The sequence below is a fragment of the Geotrypetes seraphini genome, chromosome 9 (assembly GCF_902459505.1).
Source record: "Geotrypetes seraphini chromosome 9, aGeoSer1.1, whole genome shotgun sequence".
In the NCBI taxonomy this organism is placed as follows: domain Eukaryota; kingdom Metazoa; phylum Chordata; class Amphibia; order Gymnophiona; family Dermophiidae; genus Geotrypetes; species Geotrypetes seraphini.
In genome coordinates this window covers 179,124,218-179,144,298 of record NC_047092.1, presented here as the reverse complement: position 1 = coordinate 179,144,298, position 20,081 = coordinate 179,124,218, and the positions used below count along the sequence as shown (strand labels likewise).

The 20,081-nt window shown below is 42.1% G+C and overlaps 1 protein-coding gene across 13 annotated transcripts in view; it reads left to right on the top strand.

The window, feature by feature from the left end:
- DLG1 (discs large MAGUK scaffold protein 1) overlaps positions 1-20,081 on the top strand; it is a 329,809-nt gene that overhangs the window by 105,912 nt on the left and 203,816 nt on the right. The window contains exon 1 of one of the 13 annotated variants that reach the window (XM_033958213.1): positions 16,998-17,582. The exons of the other annotated variants lie outside the window; for them this stretch is intronic. Coding sequence (XP_033814104.1) covers positions 17,349-17,582 — 234 coding nt within the window. The 5' untranslated portion in view covers positions 16,998-17,348. Of the gene's footprint in view, positions 1-16,997; positions 17,583-20,081 lie in introns of those variants that run through there. 13 annotated transcript variants of the gene reach the window in all.

The following is a 20,081-nucleotide window of genomic DNA, read 5'->3' as shown; positions in this document are numbered from 1 at the left end:
TTGTAACTAGGCTTTATGCATATATTTTTCCTGGTTGATATGAAGCCTTATTTAAACCCCATGAAAACATTTTATAGTTGTGGTGGCCCCTCACCTACTGTCTTAAAAATTGTCCAGCAAATTAAATTACATATAATCAAAAATCTGTTTGATAGAAAGCTTTTCTATGGCATACTTAGTTCATTATAAATTCTATGCAGGCAATAAGGATTGTTTTCATGCAGTGTAGAAGCCAATGATATTTTGCATGCTTTATATTTCCTTGTGATTTAAAATGTAAATTTAGAAGTATTTTTCCCCAATAATAGGACATCTGCTGTAAAGTGGCTATTTAGATTTTTTCCTTCTATAATATTGGAGCACTCAACAGAATTTAAGGGGGCGGGGGTGGAGGCGGAAAGGGGGGTTGTGCAGAGAGAAAACTGACAGACGGTACTTGGATTAATCAAAAGACATTCTACAACAGCACAATATTACATCAATCGGCATCTGGTCAATTTTATTTCTGTGTAAATTCTTCCATTTCTTCTAACTCATCAACTCTGCTGAAGGGATTGATCTGTTCCCAAAGAACTTGAAGAAACTTGAGGCAGCTACAGGATGTTTGCCTCAGTGTGGTATGCTAAAAAGATGGGACGGAGGTTGATGAATAACGTAAGGACTTCTAGACAGCATAACTTGGTAGGTGTTTGGGAATGTAAGAAATGTTTAGATTTTATGATAATTAAATACTGTTGTAGTAGATGATTTAATAACGTTGCCTATTATGTGCAAAATCGAATAGACACTGATGGTGCCTTATTTTTAGAACCTAAGATTTGGCTTCATTGTGTTACTCATTATTTATTTACTGAGCTATTTTTCTTACTGACTTTTACAGCATTTTTCATTATTTATTTATCAGGTTTATTTTCCTTTATGATATTAACATTTGAGTTCATCACCTTTAGCTTTTAAATTAGTGTATTTATCTGAAATTTCCTTACTTAGCATTATATATTACATTCTGATCTTAGTAGTCAGCTGTGCTATGTGCCAAATGTAAATGGATATCATTAAACATTCAGATACTATTTTATTTCCTGGTAGCGCACCCTTATTATATTCTAGTTGATTAATTTGGCAAACCATTTTTGTTTAGATGAACATTACTTTTGCAAATAATCTATAGCTTATCACATGTTTGTAAGAACAAGGACAATAAGTGCTATAGTAAATCTCATGTAGTAAGTTAAACTATGTATTGAAATTTGACATTTTAACTTCTTTCTTATACCAAGGAAAGATCATTTGCATGTTTGCTGAGGTATTGCTTAACATAAAATCTGAATAACATATAGTCTTAAATATTTCAGTTTCACTGAACTTGGCTGATTTTATATAAATTGTTGATTTAACAACATGAGGAATTACTTAATTCAGTTAGAATTATTCATTTTGCTTCATAGTCGGTTTTGTCTTTTTGGATGTGGTTACACACTTATATATATATATATATATATATATATATATATTATATAAGTGTGTAATTATTTTGTGTATGGTTAAACAGATAACATACTTCTGTTTAATAGAAGCAGATTTGATTATTGGTAATGTGTAACGAGACCACTATTGATAACTTTAACAGTAATGCTCTCATATTATCCCAGGAAGCCCCCTTCATTATACATTTAAATTTTGTTTGGATTTATTTACTTACACAATTGGATTATTTACATACACAAAATAATTATATATATATATATATATATATATATATATATATATATATATGTATGTGTGTATATATATATATAAGTGTGTAATATATATGTATGTGTGTGTGTGTGTGTGTACAGTAGACTCTCAGTTAACCGGCACTTATGAGGATTGAGAAGAACATAAGAATAGCCTTACTGGGTCAGACCAATGGTCTATCAAGCCCAGTAGCCCGTTCTCACGGTGGCCAATCCAGGTGACTACTACCTGGCCAAAACCCAAGGAATAGCAATATTCCATGCTACCGATCCAGGGCAAGCAATGGCTTCCCCCATGCCTTTCTCAATAACAGACTATGGACTTGTCCCCCAGGAAATTATCCAAACCTTTCTTAAAACCAGCTACGCTATCCGCTCTTACCACAACCTCTGGCAATGCGTTCCAAAGCTTAACTATTCTCTGAGTGAAAAAAAATTCTGTATTTCCCTTTAACTTCGAGTGTCCCCTAGTCTTTGTATTTTTTGACAGAGTGAAAAATCGATCCACTTGTACCCATTCTATTCCACTCAGGATTTTGTAGATTTCAATCATACCTTCCCCTCAGCCCTAACCTTTTTAGTCTTTCCTCATACGAGAGGAGCTCATCCCTGTATGTATGTAGGAAAAAAGAACCCGATGTTCAACTACAAAATGGGGGGAACACTGCTAGGGGTGAGTAACCTGGAAAGGGACCTGGGGGTGATGGTCGACTCATCACTGAAACCATCGGTGCAATGTGCGACAGCCTCAAAGAAAGCAAACAGAATGCTGGGCATCATCAAAAAGGGTATCACAACCCGGACGAAGGAAGTCATCATGCCGCTGTATCGCGCAATGGTGCGCCCGCACCTGGAGTATTGTGTTCAATACTGGTCGCCGTACCTCAAGAAGGACATGGCGGTACTCGAGGGAGTGCAGAGGAGGGCGACTAAGCTGATAAAAGGTATGGAAAATTTTCCATACGCTGACAGGTTAAAAATGCTGGGGCTGTTCTCCCTGGAGAAGAGGAGACTTAGAGGGGACATGATAGAAACCTTCAAAATCCTTAAGGGCATAGAGAGAGTAAATAAGGACAGATTCTTCAAACTGAGAGGAGCCACAAGCACTAGGGGTCACTCGGAGAAATTGAAAGGGGACAGGTTTAGAACAAATGCTAGAAAATTCTTTTTTACACAGAGGGTGGTAGACACATGGAACGCGCTTCCAGAGGAAGTGATAGGCCAGAACTCTGTACAGGGATTCAAGAAGGGTTTGGATAGGTTCCTGGAGGATAAAGGGATAGAGGGGTACAGATAGAACTTGAGGTAGGTTATAGAAGTGGCCAGAAACCACTTCACAGGTCGCAGACCTGATGGGCCGCCGCGGGAGCGGACCGCTGGGCGAGATGGACCTCGGTCTGACCCAGTGGAGGCAACTTCTTATGTTCTTATCCCCTTGGTAACTCTTTGAACCTTTTCTAGTGACAGTTTATCTTTCTTTAGATAAGGAGACCAGAATTGAATGCAATACTCCAGATGAGATACAGGGGCATTATAACATTCTTAGTCTTGTTAACCATCCCCTTTTTGATAATTCCTAACATCCTGTTTGCTTTTTGGTTGCCGCCGCTGCACATTGAGCAGAAGGTTTCATCGTATTGTCTGTGATGACACCCAGATCCTTTGCTTGGGTGCTAACCCCCAAGGTGGACCCTAGCATCCGGTAACTGTGATTCAGGTTATTCTTTCCAATGTGTGCATCATTTTGCATTTGTCCACATTAAATTTCATCTGCCACTTAGATGCCCAGTCTTCCAATTTCCTAACATCTGCCTGCAATTTTTCACAATCTGGATGCATTTTAACAACTTTGAACAGTTTAGTGTGATCTGCAAATTTAATCACCTCACTAGTCATCCCAATTGCCATTGAGAAAAATGACCATTTAACCTGGATATATGTAGTTTCTGATTGCTTCAGAGTTACTAATTAATACTATATCATACCATAAACTGTTCAAGACAAACTACTGGACATGTGGTAGGCAAAGCGTGGGCATACTCAGGTGTGGCGTACCAAGTTTACGCTTAAATTTCTGCCAGAAATTGATTTTATTTTCATATTTATTTCAAGTATTACAGTTTTTTTTTGCTGGTTGCTTGAGAGTTCTGGTGGTATGAGTTCTGGTTAAGAGTCGACTAATTATTTTTGAAGTATAAATATTGCATATTAGATTTAATTTTGGGCACTGCTGAAAAATCTAAACTACAGTATTTCACTTAATCTGTATATGGAAAAAAAAAATAACATCAAATCTATACTAGAAACATGATGGCAGATAAAGGCCAAATGGTCCATCCAGTCTGCCCATCTGCAGCATTCACCATCTCTTCCTCTCCCTAAGAGATCTCATGTGCCTGTCCCATGCTTTCTTGAATTCAGACGGTCTTTGTCTCTACCACCTCTTCTGGGAGACTATTCCACCCATGTACCACCCTTTCTGTAAAAAAAAAGTATTTCCTTTGATTACTCCTGAGCCATATCACCTCTTAACTTCAATCTATGCCCTCTCATTCCAGAATTTCCTTTCAAATGAAAGAGACTCACCTCGTGTGCATTTATGCCACATAAGTATTTAAGCATCTCTTTCATAACTCCCCTCTCCCACCTTTTCTCTGAAATTTACATATTAAGATCTTTGTCCCTGTATGCCTTATGATGACCACCAACCATTTTAGTAGAATCTTCTGGAGTGACTTCACTCTGTTTATATCTTTTTGAAGGTGCAGTCTTCAGAATTGTACACAATATTCTAAATGCGGAGAAGTTTAAACAATATGTTTCTAGGCATTTAAACTAGAAGGTGGGGGTGGTGTGTGTATAAAAGATAATTATAGAGACCACATCCGGCAAAAGACAAGATATGATGGTAGTAAAGATTGCAACATAAACAATGTCAGCAACTCATTTGCATTGCAACAGAAAGTGAAACAAAACAAAAAACTATACGAAAAAGGAGATTACTATTGAAAAATAGCTGGAAAGTGATGACCACAAATGCTCGCAGTCTAAGCAACAAAGTTCATGATCTGCAAGCCCTGATGTTACAGGCAGATCTGGTTATTGTCGTTATCACAGATACATGATTCAGTGAATCCCATGGATGGGATGAAAACATACCGGGATATAATCTTTTTAGGAAGGACAGAGATGGTCAAAAAGGTAGAGGAGCAGCTCTCTATGGTAAAGATCGATATCCAAGCGACTGAAATACAAGGGACCTGGGGAGAGGAAGAAGCGATATGGATCGCTCTGAAAAGAGAAGATGGAACTTCTATCTATGTGGATGTAGTCTACAGACCTCTGACTCAATCACAGCAAATTGATAAGGATCTGATTGTGGATATCCAAAAGTTTGGAAGGAAAGAGGAGGTGCTGATGTTGGGAGATTTCAACCTGGCAGATGCGGACTGGAATGTTCCATCTGTGAAATCGTAAAGATGTAGGGAGATTGTGGATGCCATTCAAGAGGCTCTGCTCATACAAATGGTGACGGAACCATTTGACGAGGGAAAAAGCTATATTGGATCTGGTCCTCACAAATGGAGAGAATATCTCTTATGTTCGAGTGGGTGCTCACCTGGGAAGTAGCGATCATCAAACGGTTTGGTTTGATATAATGGCTAAAGTGGAGAGTGGCCGCACGATGACTTAGTCCTAGATTTCAAACGTTCGGACTTTAAGTTTCAAGTTTATTGAGATTTTGATTTAAACGCAATATCAAGTATTTTCAATGCGTATAACAATAATAATTTGGGAGGGGGACAAATAAAACAGTTTAAAACCATATACATACAATTTTATCCATAGTTACATTAAAGATACGTAAAGAATTAGAGGTTAAATGGGAGAGTACCTGAAGAAAGAGCTGTTAGGATGGGAGGACATAAGAGAAGTGAAAAAATAGTGGTCTAAGCTGAAAGGAGCGATAAAAATGGCTACGGACCTTTATGTGAAGAAAATCAATAAAAACAAGAGAAAAAGGAAACCGATATGGTTCTCCAAACTAGTGGCGGAGAAAATAAAGGCAAAAGAGTTGGCGTTCCTGAAATATAAGAAAACCCAAGAAGAGGAGTGCAGAAAGGACTACCGGGTGAAACTGAAAGAAGCCAAAAGAGAGATACATCTGGCAAAAGTGTCAGACGGAAGATCAAATGGCTAAAAATGTAAAAAAGGGAGACAAATTTTTTTTCAGATATATTAGTGAAAGAAGGAAGATGAAAAATGGAATTGCTAAACTAAAAGATGCTGGGAACCGATATGTAGAGAGTGATGAGGAAAAAGCAAACGTGCTAAACAAATACTTCTGTTCTGTTTTCACGGAAGAAAATACTGGAGAAGGGCTGAGATTGTCTGGCAAAGTAACACGAGAAAATGGAGTAGATTCTGCGCTGTTCACAGAGGAAAATGTTTATGAACAACTTGAAAAACAACTTGAAGGTGGACAAAGCGATGAGACCAGACTGGATCCATCCCAGGATACTGAGGGAGCTCAGAGAGATTCTGGTGGGTAAAGACTTATTCAACAAATCTCTGGAGACGGGAGTGGTTGCTGGAGATTGGAGGAGAGTGGATGTGGTCCCTATTCACAAAAGTGGCTATAGAGATGAAGCGGGAAACTACAGGTCAGTAAGCCTCACTTTGGTTGTTGGAAAAATAATGGAAGTGTTGCTGAAAGAAAGGATAGTGAACTTCCTAGAATTTAATGGATTACAGGATTTGAGGCAACATGGGCTTTACAAAAGGTAAATCGTGCCAGACGAACTTGATTTAATTTTTTGATTGGGTGACCAGAGAACTGGATCGAGAACATATATGCTAGATGTAATTTACATAGATTTCAGCAAAGCCATTCATACGCTTCCTCATAGGAGGCTCTTGAACAAACTTGAAGAGCTGAAGTTAAGGACCCAAAGTGGTGAACTGGATTAGAAACGGGCTGTCGGACAGAGGGTGGTGGTTAACGGAAGTCGCTCGGAGGAAGGAAAGGTGAGTGGTGGAGTCCCTCAGGGTTTAGTGCTGGGGCCGATCCTGTTCAATATGTTTGTGAGTGACATTGCTGAAGGATTAGAAGGAAAAGTTAGCCTTTTTGCGGGTGATACCAAGATTTGTAAGAGAGTAGAGGGAGTGGAAAATATGAAAAAGGATCTGCAAAAGTTAGAGGAATGGTCTAATATCTGGCAACTAAAATTCAATGCAAAGTAATGCATTTGGGGATTAATAATCGGAAGGAACCGTACCGGCTCTCAGTGTTTCTTCCTGCCTGGATGTGCATTTCGTCTGACCAGTGGGTCTTGGACATTATTCGGTCAGGCTTCAAACTGGAATTTTCTCGATTTCTGACAGATTGGTTCTTGGACTCTCCTTCAGGTTGCCCGGATAAAGCACTTAGCATTCAAGCCACCATTCAGCTCTTGCTGGATATTCCAGCTATAGAGTCAGTTCCACCCGACCTCTTGGGCTCAGGCAGATACTCCATTTACTTTATCGTGCCAAAGAAAGGCTCAGGAGGTCTATTCTGGATCTTGCAGCACGTGAATGTGTCTTTCAAAATTCCTTAATTCCAAATGGAGACCGTGCGTTTGGTCATTGCAGCAGTGGCCACAGGAGAGATTCTTGTCTCTCTGGAAGCATACTTGTACATTTCCATTTTTTTGGTCCACTGCAAATGTTTGCATTTTCATGTTCTGGAACAGCATTACCAATTCTTGGCCCTGCCCTTTGGGCTGGCAACAGCGCCCCGGATCTTCACCAAGGTGATGGTGGCAGCTTACCTGGAAAGATGCATCTTCAGGTTCACTCTTGGACGACTGGCTGGTGAGAGCTCCCTCGCTGAAAGAGGGGATGGCTCATGGTGGAGCGGGTGCTCGAGGTGCTGGAGGAACTGGGCTGGATTGTCAACTTCAGGAAGAGCCATCTGATGCCCACACAATTGCTGGAATACTTGGGAGTCCTTTTTGACATGGCAGCGGGCAGTGTTTTTCTACCAGAAGCCTGCAAGCAGAAACAGTGTGCCCAGATTTCTTCCTTTCTACAGTGGCTGGCTCTGTCAGCATGGGATTATCTTCAATTTCTGGGATACATGGTTGCCACGCTGGATGGTAGTTCCCTGGGTGAGAGTGCACAGCATATATTGCTCTCTCACTGGGCTACGTACAGGGATACCTTGCAGGCCCGTCTTCCTTGGCTCTGTAAGCCCAAGCAACAAGGACTGGTGGCTTCTCCCACAATCGTTCCGCAGGGGTGTACTGCTACACATTGCCTCCTGGATTGTGGTGATGACAGATGCCAGTCTTCGGGGCTGGGGAGCTCATTGCAATTGTTATCTTGTTCAGGGGTGTTGGACAATCTCGCAACAAAAATGGTCAATCAACCAGTTGGAGCTCAGAGCCATTCGACTAGCTCTGATGAGATTGCAGAAGACTGGAGGGCCAAGCGGTCAGGGTCTTCTCAGACGATGCAACGGCAGTAGCCTGTCAATTGCTAGGGAGAGACCAAGAGTACTCCTCTGCTCAGGAAGCCTGCCTTTTTCTTTGGGCAGAATGGCATTTCCTAGCGCTGACGGTAGCGCATGTGTTAGGAATAGACAGCGTCAAGCAAACTTCCTCAGCAGATACTCTGGATTCGGGTGAGTGGGTCCTGGCCCCAGAGGCATTCCAAGCAATAGTGGGGTTATGGGGGTGTCTCCGCTTTGACTTCATGGCTACAGCAAGGTTGGACCCTTCGCGCCTCCTGGGGCAGGCCTACCAGCCTCTTAGAAGCTTCCTGCATGCAGGGCTGCTCCGACCAGAACCTTTTTGTTGCCAAGTCCCTCCTGATATAACTTTTAGCCAGCTTATTCAGTTTTCTTGATATTGGAGGGGATATTTGTGAAATGGAGGGGGGACAGGGGTTTTGTTGATCCTTGCTCTATATTTGTGTTTATGTTCAAATATATTTTATTGAGCTCATCAAAATAAGCAAACAAAGATACAAAGCAAACTTCAGATATGCTCAACTTTTAGGTAGTACAAAACCAAAGTCCCCCCCCTTGGGTCTTCCTTCTAAATACAACAGTTGCAGCGAGAAAGATACCAAAGAAAACAGGCATACCAGTTACAACAAATGAGACAAAAATATTTAAGTCAACAGTTGAGCAAACGGCTGCGAGCCAAAGGAGTCATAGTAGTCCAAAATGGTTACCAAACGCGTTGAAATGTACAGCCAGGGAGAGAGGAAAAGTCCTTCCATCTCGCCGCTCCCACATCAGAAGAGTAATTATCCGGCAACGGCAAATGGAGTAATCCGGTGCATCTCCCTCCAGCCATTTCAGCAAAATACATTTCAGGGCAATGAGGACAGTCCACTTAAGGAAAGCAGCCGCCCCCTATGTACGAGGGTAATAATGGGGAACAGCTCCAAATAAGAACAAAGGCGAGCGTTGAATCGTGATGTTACAAATACGCTCCACAAATACAAAAACTGCATTCCAAAAAGTCTGAATGTGAGGGCAAGTCAAAAACATATGACCCAGGCCCGCGTGAGGAGCCTGGCAGCGGAGACAGGTAGCAGTCTCACGAAAACCAGAGAGATACGCCCTCCTAGGAGAAATGTATAAGCGGAAGATCAACTTATAGTGTTACTCCCAAAAAGTAGTATATTTTCTAAAGGCAGGCAACCTATGGACAGCCTGCAGAAGCACATCATCAGGCAATTCAACTGCAAGGTCACGGGCCCAAGCCTCCCGTAAGGTAGTGTGATCAAACATGGGGGACTCATCCTTCAAATGGCGATGATGGAATTTAAGGGGAACAGAAAGTTGAGAACCAATGGTAAATGCCGTGGATAACATCTCTTGGCAAGAGGCCTGCAAAGAACTAAAGGGGAAAGAAGAAAGGTAATGGTGAACTTGCATATAGGCAAAATAATCAGTGGGCGGGAGACCAAATTCGTCTCACAGCCGTGCAAAGGACTTAATTTTGCCATCATCATCAACCAGGTGAAACACATAATGAATGCCCCGTGTTTCCCACCGAGCAAAACTCAACCCATCAATCCCAGGTAAAAAGGAATGATTGAAATGAATAGGCAGAAAAGGAGTTACAGAAACAGAAAGAGAGTGAAATTTACAGACCCAGTGCCAAACCTTCCGCAAGGGACGATGGAGCAATTTTGTAGAGAGAGACTCAGGCAAAGGGGAAGGAATAGAGTGAAGATAAGCACTAAAGTGAGTAAGATGAAAACAATAAAGTTCCAAAGAAGTATTAGTGAATACAGAAGTCCCCCTGAAAAAAATCATTGATGTGGCGCATACCACATCCAATAGTCAGATAAACGAAGGTTCAAAAAACCCAGTCCGCCCTTGTACCACGGAGCTGCCACCCGTTTATAAGGCAGGCAGGGCTGCTTCCCCGTCCAAAGAAATTGTTGATGTATTTGTGTTTATAAAATGACAATTGTACAGAATAGTGGTTTTTTAAAAAATACTTTAATAAAATAAGTTCAGTATAAAGTCATAACTATTTGAGACTTGTGCGAATTGGATCAGATGGCTTGCGGTGTGGGATGGAGATAGGGCCGAGCTTGCAGGGACGGGGTGGAGACTAGGACAAATTTTTCCCCCACGTCATTCTCTACTACAGTGTCAAATGGCATGGATAGATCAAGGAGGATGAGGATAGCATCCAGCTTTGTTTTCTGTGAGCCTAGAAGCTAGAGATTTCCAGTTATGAGAATATGAAGTCCTGCTTGTCCTTAGAGAAAGAAAAGTTTCTTATCTGTAGCAGGTGTTTTCCAAGGATAGCAGGCCTTCATATTTTTGCATATCTTCCCACTGCAATTCTTTAAGCTTTCATATGAGATTGATCAACCCACACTTGTGAGTTGGATGGTAAAGCACCCACACATGGCACGGTTTGACACTGCTAGATGCCTCTGTATATCTTGCTAGCAAGTGTCTGTGTGGGCTTTGTTGGAAACATCACCCTACTGAAGAATATTTGGCTTGCTGGCCTTCACTTTATCCATTTAATATCAAGTGGATAGTTAAGTACTATATATATTTGAATATAAACCAAGATTTTTGGGTCCAAAAAGGGGATCTCAGTTTAAATTCGAGCCTCTTTTTGTTGATGGTGCTTTTTTCATCCCCACCCGATAACCAATGCAGCTATTTTCCACCCCTCCACATTTCTGGCACAGCTATCTCCCCCGATGACCAGCACTGCTATCTCCTCCCGTCCAATGACCAGCACTTCTATCCCCCAATGACTAACATTGGTATCTCTCTGTCCCCCCCATGACTGACATTGTTTTCTCTTCCACCCCCCCCCAATGATTGGCACTCCTATCTTTCACTACCCGCTCCCTCCTACCCCAGACAGACATCGCATATACAGTTCTGATACTGTGTACGCCGACGCAAGCACTTTGTGTTGGGCTGAAGGGCCTCGAAGGGAATCCAGCAAGCCTTGAGCATATGCAGACACTCAAGGATCTTCACCTGCCTAAGATTGGCGATGGTTTCCAGAGCACGGGCCTGTAAGTGTGATATCAGTCTGAGGCAGGGGGGAGTGAGTAGTGGAGATTAGGAGTACCTAAGCCACTGTTCTTCATTTCTCCAGTGCAGCTGGTGGCCTTCTCTGTATTGTTCTTTTGTCGCGGTCCACCCCCTTTGAAGCAACTTCTCATTTCCACTTGGGTAGACCGCAGCAAAGGAACAGTGCAGAGGAGGCCGTGGGCAGTGCAAGAGAATCGCTCCCACACAGTGACCTCTTTGTAGCTTTTGTGGTGAGGGGGAGCTTCAGAACCTGGTGGAAGAAACCTGGCGGAACTGGGGTGGGGAGGGAAGGAGGAAGAAGGGAGAGATGCTGAATGCGAGGGACAGAGAGAAAAGGAATGGAGACACATGAAGGGGGAGAGGAAGGAGATGGTGACACATGGATGGAGGGTAGGGGAAGAGAAGAGGCACATGGATGGAAGGAAGTGGAAGAGGAGGGAAGAGATGGTGCACATGGATGAAGTGAAGTGGAAGAGTTGGAAAGATAGTTTTGAGATGGAGGAAGAAAACTGAATATGAAAATCGGTGTCAAAGAAGGATGTAGTGCAAAAAAGGGAGGAAAGAAACAGCAAATGCATAAGGAGTCCTTGGTAAGAGCGTTAAGAGCACAGATGAAACATGATAAGAAAAATAAAATTGCCAGATAACAAAGGCAGGAAAAAGTTTTTATTTTCAATTTAGTAATTGAAATATATCAATTTTGAAAAATTGTATACGTTTTTATATTTTGGACTGTTCAGGAAAAAATGCATTTTTTTTTCTGTTTCTCTTGCGGTGTACTGTGTGCAGAGTCTGGCATATTAGGGTTTTGTTTGTGTACAATAGTAATGTTTTAGTTTGTGGGTTTGTATTTGAAAAGGTGTTTTTTTTTTTTCTTTCTGTTTTCTGCATGTGTGACTGAGGCCAGATGTTCTGAAACCTTGGTTGGTATCGTAGCTCCAAGTAGGAAAATATTTGTCAGCTCTCCTTCAGCTTTTTTGGACTTGAAACAGCCCCAACTGAAAAATTAGTGATTACTTATGGCATGATCCCTAACAAACGAAGCTCACATACCCAGATTTCTAATCTTGGTTTATATTTGAGTCTTGCCTTATTTCTTCCTTTTTTGGGGAAAAAAGGTTACCTCCGGTTTATATTCAGAACAGTTTAAATTCGAGCATATAAGGTAATCTCAAAAATATAAGATGGAGCATCTAAATATTAGATACCCTTTCTCAGTAGGACAGGGTATGTTGAACTTAAACAACAAAAACATGAGACAAGCTCTGAAGCTTGCTAAGGGAGAGGAAAGAATTGTAGAGCTTAGTAGATGCTATGAATGGGCAGACTTGATAGGCCATATGGTCTTTATCTGCTGTCATTATCTGTTTGTTTTTATCCATCTTAGGAACTACAAAATACTGGCAAACTTTCTTTATAGGCTGGCCATATGAAATGAGGCAAACCGAAGTGCTATTCATCTGGGTTTGTAAGAATTTTAATCTCACAGAGATCTATTTGCATTAATGGATAAAGGCAAATCTTGATGAGACTCCATGGCTTTATTTTGGTCATTCAAGCTTCTTAATATATTGTGGAGTATATTGTTTATCTCTTTAATGTGTGTAATACTGTATATTAGCAGTGAGTTAATTTATAAATGTCTCTTACTGTATTCAGAATATGTTTTCAGAGCAATTAGTGATGTAATAAATTATTTTTCTAACATGTATGTATTAATAGTCACTAATTACCCCTAGCACAGTCCGTAGGAGGACAAAACATAGCCATATCATAGCTAGGGTAGGGGGCGCCCAGAGCCCCTTTTCCAAACCCCCTGTACCACCGAGAACCCTCTGCAAATACACCTCTAGGAGCTCATTAGTATTTAAATGAGTTCTCCTAGCGATGCACAAAAGGGAAGGCCCCCTTCTCCCCCACAGTTGTTAATTATTGGCTGGTAACTGTTGTGCACACACAACACAGGCACAACAGCCCTGCTGGCAGGGGGGGGCCCAAAACCAGGACCCCCCTGACACCCCCTATTCCAATCTCCCCAATAACTCCCACTACACCAAAACAAAATCCTGGTGGTTGGGGGGGTCAGACCCCCCCCAGTTCAAAGACCTGACACCACCCCCTGTAAGTTCTGTTGAAAATCAGGCAGGAGGGATACCCACTCCCTCCTGCCTTGAAGGGCCGCCTCTTCAAAATATTGGGCTTCCCCCTCCTGGTGCATCCTGGGATGCACTGGGAGGGGCCTAAGTCCTGATTGACTCAGGTACCTAAGGCTCCTCATCCAGCCCACTAGACCACCAGGATTTTGTTTTGGAGTGGTGGGAGGGGTCAGGGGGATTGGAAGGCCGGGGCGGGGGGGCGGTGGACTTTGTGCCTGGGGTTTCAGGGGCTGGTCAGGGATGGGCGGTGTCAGGGAGTTCCAGTCCTGGGCTCATGCGACTTTTCTTTATTGTTTTAATGGGCGCAGTTGTGTGAGCGTAACAGCAGTGCCCATTAAAAAACAAACAAACAACCAAGCAGCTCCTTCCTGCTGATCGAGAATCCCTGAATAGCTGAGCTGGCAGGACTTCCCTGAAGCTGCGGCGGCTTTGGGGAGTCCTGCCGGCTCAGATGGAGGATTCCCCTGCCTCGATTAGCTGTACTGGCAGCTAGGGGGAGCAGGGTCTGCTTTTTATGACAAGGCAGGCAGGCAGGAGGAGCAAGCACCAGGCGCAGTTCCTCTTCCTTTGTATCTGCAATTCTCTGTGTGAATAGCATGCATATAATTTGCATGCTATTGAGCTGAGTATTGCTGGTAAAAGAAAAATTGCTTGTGGTGGTGCAGCTTTGTGCATCTGACCCTAAGTAGGTAAAGTTTCAAGTTCAAGTTTCAAGTTTATTAAAATAATTTTTTGACTGCTTATTCTAATTTCTAAGCGGTTAAAAAAATAAATTACATAAAAACATTATAAAATTACATTGAGACGTGTGAAAAACAAGGAAAACAGGTGACTTACACAGACATACAGCAGCAACATGGGATGATTGGGAAGAACTACAATTGAAATAGAATAGGTAAAACATAGATGGGTAAAACTATAGGTTGGATAAAAAATAATAAAAGGTTAAAAATTAAAAAGGAGGGAAGGTGCGTGCGTGGCAGGGGATCAGAGAGGAGGAGAGGTGCTGGAACCCCCACCAAGACTGTGTCTGAGGCAGGACCTCTCATTACTACGCCACTGGTTTTAACATTATTGTGGTGAATAAACTTCTGGTGAGGAACATTATTCATTGTTCTGCTGTTTCTTGATGACTGATATCCTTTATTGATATGCTGTTTGTTGATTCCACATGGGCTTTTAAGGGTTCCAGAAGTATGCACTGTATTTCCTGTTTGTTGTAATGGGGATTGGGGGAGAGAGAATTAAAATGGAGCAAATTTATCAGAAGGTTGCAAATTGTGGTGCATGGTACTGAAGCTCACTGGAGTTCATTCTATTTTTGTTTCAAGCCCAAAACAAGTAAGAGAGCTGCTGGGCCCAAAATTTATGTTCATCTGACAGTTTAGAAGAAAAAACACACTACGGCCCAGATTCTGTAAACTGCATCCCGACTGTAGGCAGCTGTAGGCGTCCTACAGCTGTCTAATCAGCCAATCGGGACGCATGTTTTTTAAAAAAATGCTTCCCAGGCAGGCCACTTATATTGAAAGTGCCTCCGGGAGCCTAGGGAGGTCTGCAAGCCTACCTAAGCTCGCCTAAGGCTAAGCGGTATCCTTAGGCGAACTTAGGCGGCCCTACGTGTCTCCGTAGTAGAGCGGGAGATGCTTACATTGTAAGTAGACGCAGCCTCTATACTTAATTGCGGTAAGGGATCTCCCTGCCGCGATTAGTATAGCAGCCATGGCTCCAGCTGCCAGTCTCCCCCCTCCGCCTAAACGAATGTGGCAGGACGGATGCCCAATCCCTCTTGCCGAAAACCCCCACACCTGCCCCCAAAGATTGCTGGCAGAAGGGTGCCCAGTCCCTCCTGCTGGACCCCCCCTATGAACCCCCCGTCCCCGAATCCCCTCACCCCCCTCCCCGGATCCCCCCTGACTTACTGAACAAGTTGTCCGGCTGGCAGGCCCGCCTCCATCCAAATGAGGCGGGCCCACCCCTCCCCAACTCACAGGAACCTAGGGCCTGATTGGCCCAGCTGCCTAAGGCCCCTCCTAAGGGCCCTAGACTCCTGTGGGTTGGGGAAGGGTGGTCCCACCTCTTTTGGATGGAGATGGGCTTGCCAGCCGGACAGTGTGAAGACCCATCTGGCGGGCCATCTTGCTCGGCGGTGAGCCTGGGAGGGTTCTGGGGAGGGGGGGTTGGGGCATTTCATTGGGGGGGAATTTCAGGGTTGGTGGGTCCGGCAGAAGGGGTTGGGCACCCTCCTGCCGGCAATCTTCGGAAAAGGATGGGCAGTCATTGGGCAGGAGGTGTTGGGCTCCTTCCTGCCGCGATCGTACGTGGGGGGGTAGGTGGGCAGTAATCGGGTAGGAAGGGTTGGGCTCCTTCCTGCTATGATCGTACGTGGGGGGTGGGTGGACAGTCATCAGGCAGGAAGGGTTGGGCTCTTTCCTGCCACAATCGTACGTGGGGGGGGGGGGCATCGGGCAGGAGGGATTGGGCTCCTTCCTGCCACGATTGTACGTGTGAGGTGAGTGGACAGTCATCGTCGGGAGGGGTTGTGCTCCCAACTGCTGTGATTGTACTTGGGGAGGGGCGAGGTGGGCGGTCATCAGATAGGATGGGTTGGGCTCCCTCCTGCCACGATCGTATGGGGGTGGGGGGGGACTGGCAGCTGAGGCCGCTATACTTATTGCAGCAGGGAGATCCCTTGCCGTGATAAGTATAGTGGCCGCGTCTACAGTAAACCGGTTCTGTAACCGGAGTCTGTAACATGGGCGTCGGTTACAGAATCGAGTTTATTTTGGGTGGTCCTAGGCCTGATTCTGTATAGCACACCCTTCCCGTGCATCCTATATAGAATCCGGGCCTTAGTGCATAGTGTATTTAAATAAATTAGTATTTGCTCTTAATACAAGGTATGACAAATGGATTTAAAAGTTTGCTTGATAATTGCTTTAAAATCCTGTGTAAACTTATCCATTCTGTTTGTAAAAATCAAGTTATACCCGAACAAGATATGAGCATGTTCCAGAGCAAATAACCCATCCCCAACACAAAATAACATAATTAGTTTTTTGAACCTATACTATGAATTGCAGGGTTTGTCGAGTTTTTTATTTTTTTTTTTTGGGGGGGGGGGTTAGTATTCACTCTTTTTCCTGATATTTGTGATATTTTTGCTTTTATGTCACTGTCAAGTGCACTGAAAACTGACTAATTTTTGAGGCAAAGCAAAAATATTTGCTTAACTAAAAATTTAAATTAAACTTCATGTAACACCCTAGAATATTTTGTTGTCATTTTCCTATGTTTAACTTGAAAACAGTTTCTTATTATGCAGGACATGTGAACTAATGCAACTATAGCATACTTGTTTTGATTGTGCTTAGTTCATATTTATAATTTATGCAAGCAGTGAGAATGCTATTGGATTTTTACTATATGTAGTGATTGAAACTTGCTAATTCACAATCTTCTCTTTCCCCTCCCAGTGCATTAAATCAGGCAGCCCCAGAGTGTCTTGGTAGTCAAATGCTTGTAGCATCCTACCTGCTAATCGACCTCACTTCCTGGCTTTGTCTAGTTATCAGCTAACAAAAGAACAGCTTCTGATCCCTGCAGGTCTCGACGAAAGGATAATCATAAAAAAAGAAAATCAAGTTCCATGGTTTTTCTTAACTGCAGTAATGTCTGTGGCTTGGCAAATAGCAGGTATAGATAGCTGGAAGAGAGCAACTCGAAGGGAAAATGAGCGCCAGTTATCAAGATTTTTTCTTGCCTGATTTGCAAGTGATGCTGTTGTAATTCTAGCTGCAGTTTTGCTGATCATTCACCACCCGGCAACTGGTAGAGAAGTAAGACTGCCTGGCAACCACCTGCAGAGCTGCAGAGATGAATTACATTTTTGGAAACAACACACTCCTCTACTCTCGCACCAGTCGAGGAGGCAATGCAGGCTCCAGCCATAGTTCTGTAGGCCCTAAACAGAAGCCATGGGTAAAGAGAGGTTCAGCAGAGGAGCTCCGGTCAGAACCGGAGCCTTCTCGTTGGCAGCAGATAGTTGCTTTTTTTGCTCGTAGACACGGCTTTATTGACTGCATCTCGGTAGCTGCCAGCTCCGCCCAGGTAACGCAGCACTTGTTGAAATTATTCTGTTACTGCATTTCTGTAGGGATTGCTTGTTCAGAAGTAGTATGTTAATATGGATATTTGTAACATGTTGTAACAGCAATTCACCATTGAGACACCATTTACATACCTATTTGAATTTAAGATTAATTTAATGATGATATTGCATAATGCATGTCATATTTCTGAAGCTCACTATAAAGAATTGGTTTCTTAGCTTTCAGTATAAGCCATACAATGTCATTTGGTAGGTTTGCTCTGAATTATGATATAATATGATAATTAGCAATATTAGAAATGATTTATTTGGAATTGTAGGACTTGACCTTCCTCTGGAGATTTTTCCAAATACTGAAATGATAAACTGCATTTAAAAACCATCTTAACAAAACCATGCTGTCTTTTCAGTTGTGGAAACTGTTTTTTTATATGTTATAATTAAGAAAAAAAAAAGTGTTCATTAAATATTGTAACATATGCAGACTGGTGTGTGTGCTTCTAATTGTGGTACGTTTATGATATATCAGCTCATCATTCAAACACATATAAAAATTGTTAATAGTGAATATAGTAGTAGCTTTATATTTTGCTAAATTATTGATCTTGCTTAGAACCTTGATTCTTTATTTCACTTCCTTCTTTATATTATGGTTTAGCAATAATTGCTCTGTGCTTTAGCTCCACTGATAAGTTCAGCTCATCTTCAGTTGAATTGATTTGGTGCTGTAAAAGATGTCTTAATGATATTTTACAATAAGAATTTGAACTACTGATTACAAGAGTATAGAGAATAATTTGGAAAAGTACACAATAAAGAAAAAGCAGAAAATAACACTTAAGTGAATGATGCTGATAAAAAAAAGTTTCTCTTCTAATTTGTGAAAGGGGATATCTGTATTAAAAATCTCCAATATGAATGTTTTAATATATATGTTGGAAAACAAGGAGGCTTCTTTAAATTTTTAAATTTGTTATATTCAAAGCTATTCTGTGCTTGCAGTCTGATTTCTATTGTGGATGAGGGTGTAGTCCAGCTTGGAGAGAGTTTTGGAAAAGAGCTTTAGATAGTATTTAAAAAAATTATTTCAGTATTTATGTTAGTATTTACCTGTAAATGTCCTATCAATGTTTACTGTTGCTAAAACTAATAAAAGTATATTTAACTTACTAACATACTATTACCATGTTCTGTTTGAATACAGACCTCTATCCTTATTTTACTGTTCCAGCAAATTCAGAATAAGTTTGAAAGAGAAAAAGCACTACTGGTTTTCTTTTGTTCATTGACTTCTTGTGAATAAGGGGAGATTTCTGTGCAGAGATCATGTTTCACTGCCAGAATTTTACCCATTATAAATTGATGATAGCCAACACAAGGAGAGTTGTTATTATTTAAACTTAAATAGGATGTATTTTGGTTCTGATTTTGAGTAGTCTCTCCTTCCATCCCCCAATCAGAGTTTGGTATATGATATTTATAGAAACAGTTCCAGTGGAAAAAAGTAGTAATTTATGTGGTGGTAGAGCAGACTAAGTTATGAAGATTGATCTTCTTCATTTATATTACATTGCTAAAGATCGATTGGCATTTGAAATCTCAGAACGCTATACATCATCAGTCATTTGCATGTTTATAAATCAAAGTATGTTGGGGTACTAATATGTTGAATCTGAGGAGACACAAATATAGGCCTCATTTGGAAGTGTGTGTGTAATTTTCATCCTGCTAGACCAGTGCAAAAAGTGAATTGAACCCCAACCAGCAGATGGAGGCAGAGAACACTGAGCTTTCTTTGGTGATATCACTAAGATAAGGAGTGGTGCAACTTTGTAACTTTCCAGGATTTGTGTCTTAGCAGATGGTGCAGATTGAATTGTTGTAGTATGATTTTCCTTTAGGCCTAGGTTTTAGTGTTGCAGGCTCCAACCAGTGCCTGATGGTGAAATTGGTGAGAACGGTGGTTCTTTCAGTGAATTATGACACTTTGATTTGATTGAACAGGAAGAAGTCATCTCCTTTGTCCCATGCCTCGGCCCATGGGTCCTGGCTTGATGAGGCTAGTCTGGTAGTGGTCTAGGAGGGTCACCGCTAATGAGGTGACCCCTCTTTTGGTCTGTGAACTGTAAATCCCAGTATGAGGAATAGGGACATCTGTTTGTTCCTAAGGGTCATTGCCATCAGGGTAAGTAGTTTCCTCTCTCCCACAAGAACTTTGAGCTACAGGTTCTAGGCTGGGGGTAGTTATGGTAACATGGGCCTTATGGAACTTCTGTTGGGATTAGTAAACATTGGCCCTTAGGGATCCAATAAACTTCTTCTCCTGTCTTTAGACTTTGGCCTTTGGGTCCCAAGCCTCTGATCGTCTAACAATCATCACTAAACCAGTTTGATTGGTTTAGCGACTGATTGTATTAGCTGACCCGGTGCTCTAAACAGGCTCACCAGTCCTACATTCTCAGATTCTGGCATGCAAATGAGGTCATTAATATTAAAAC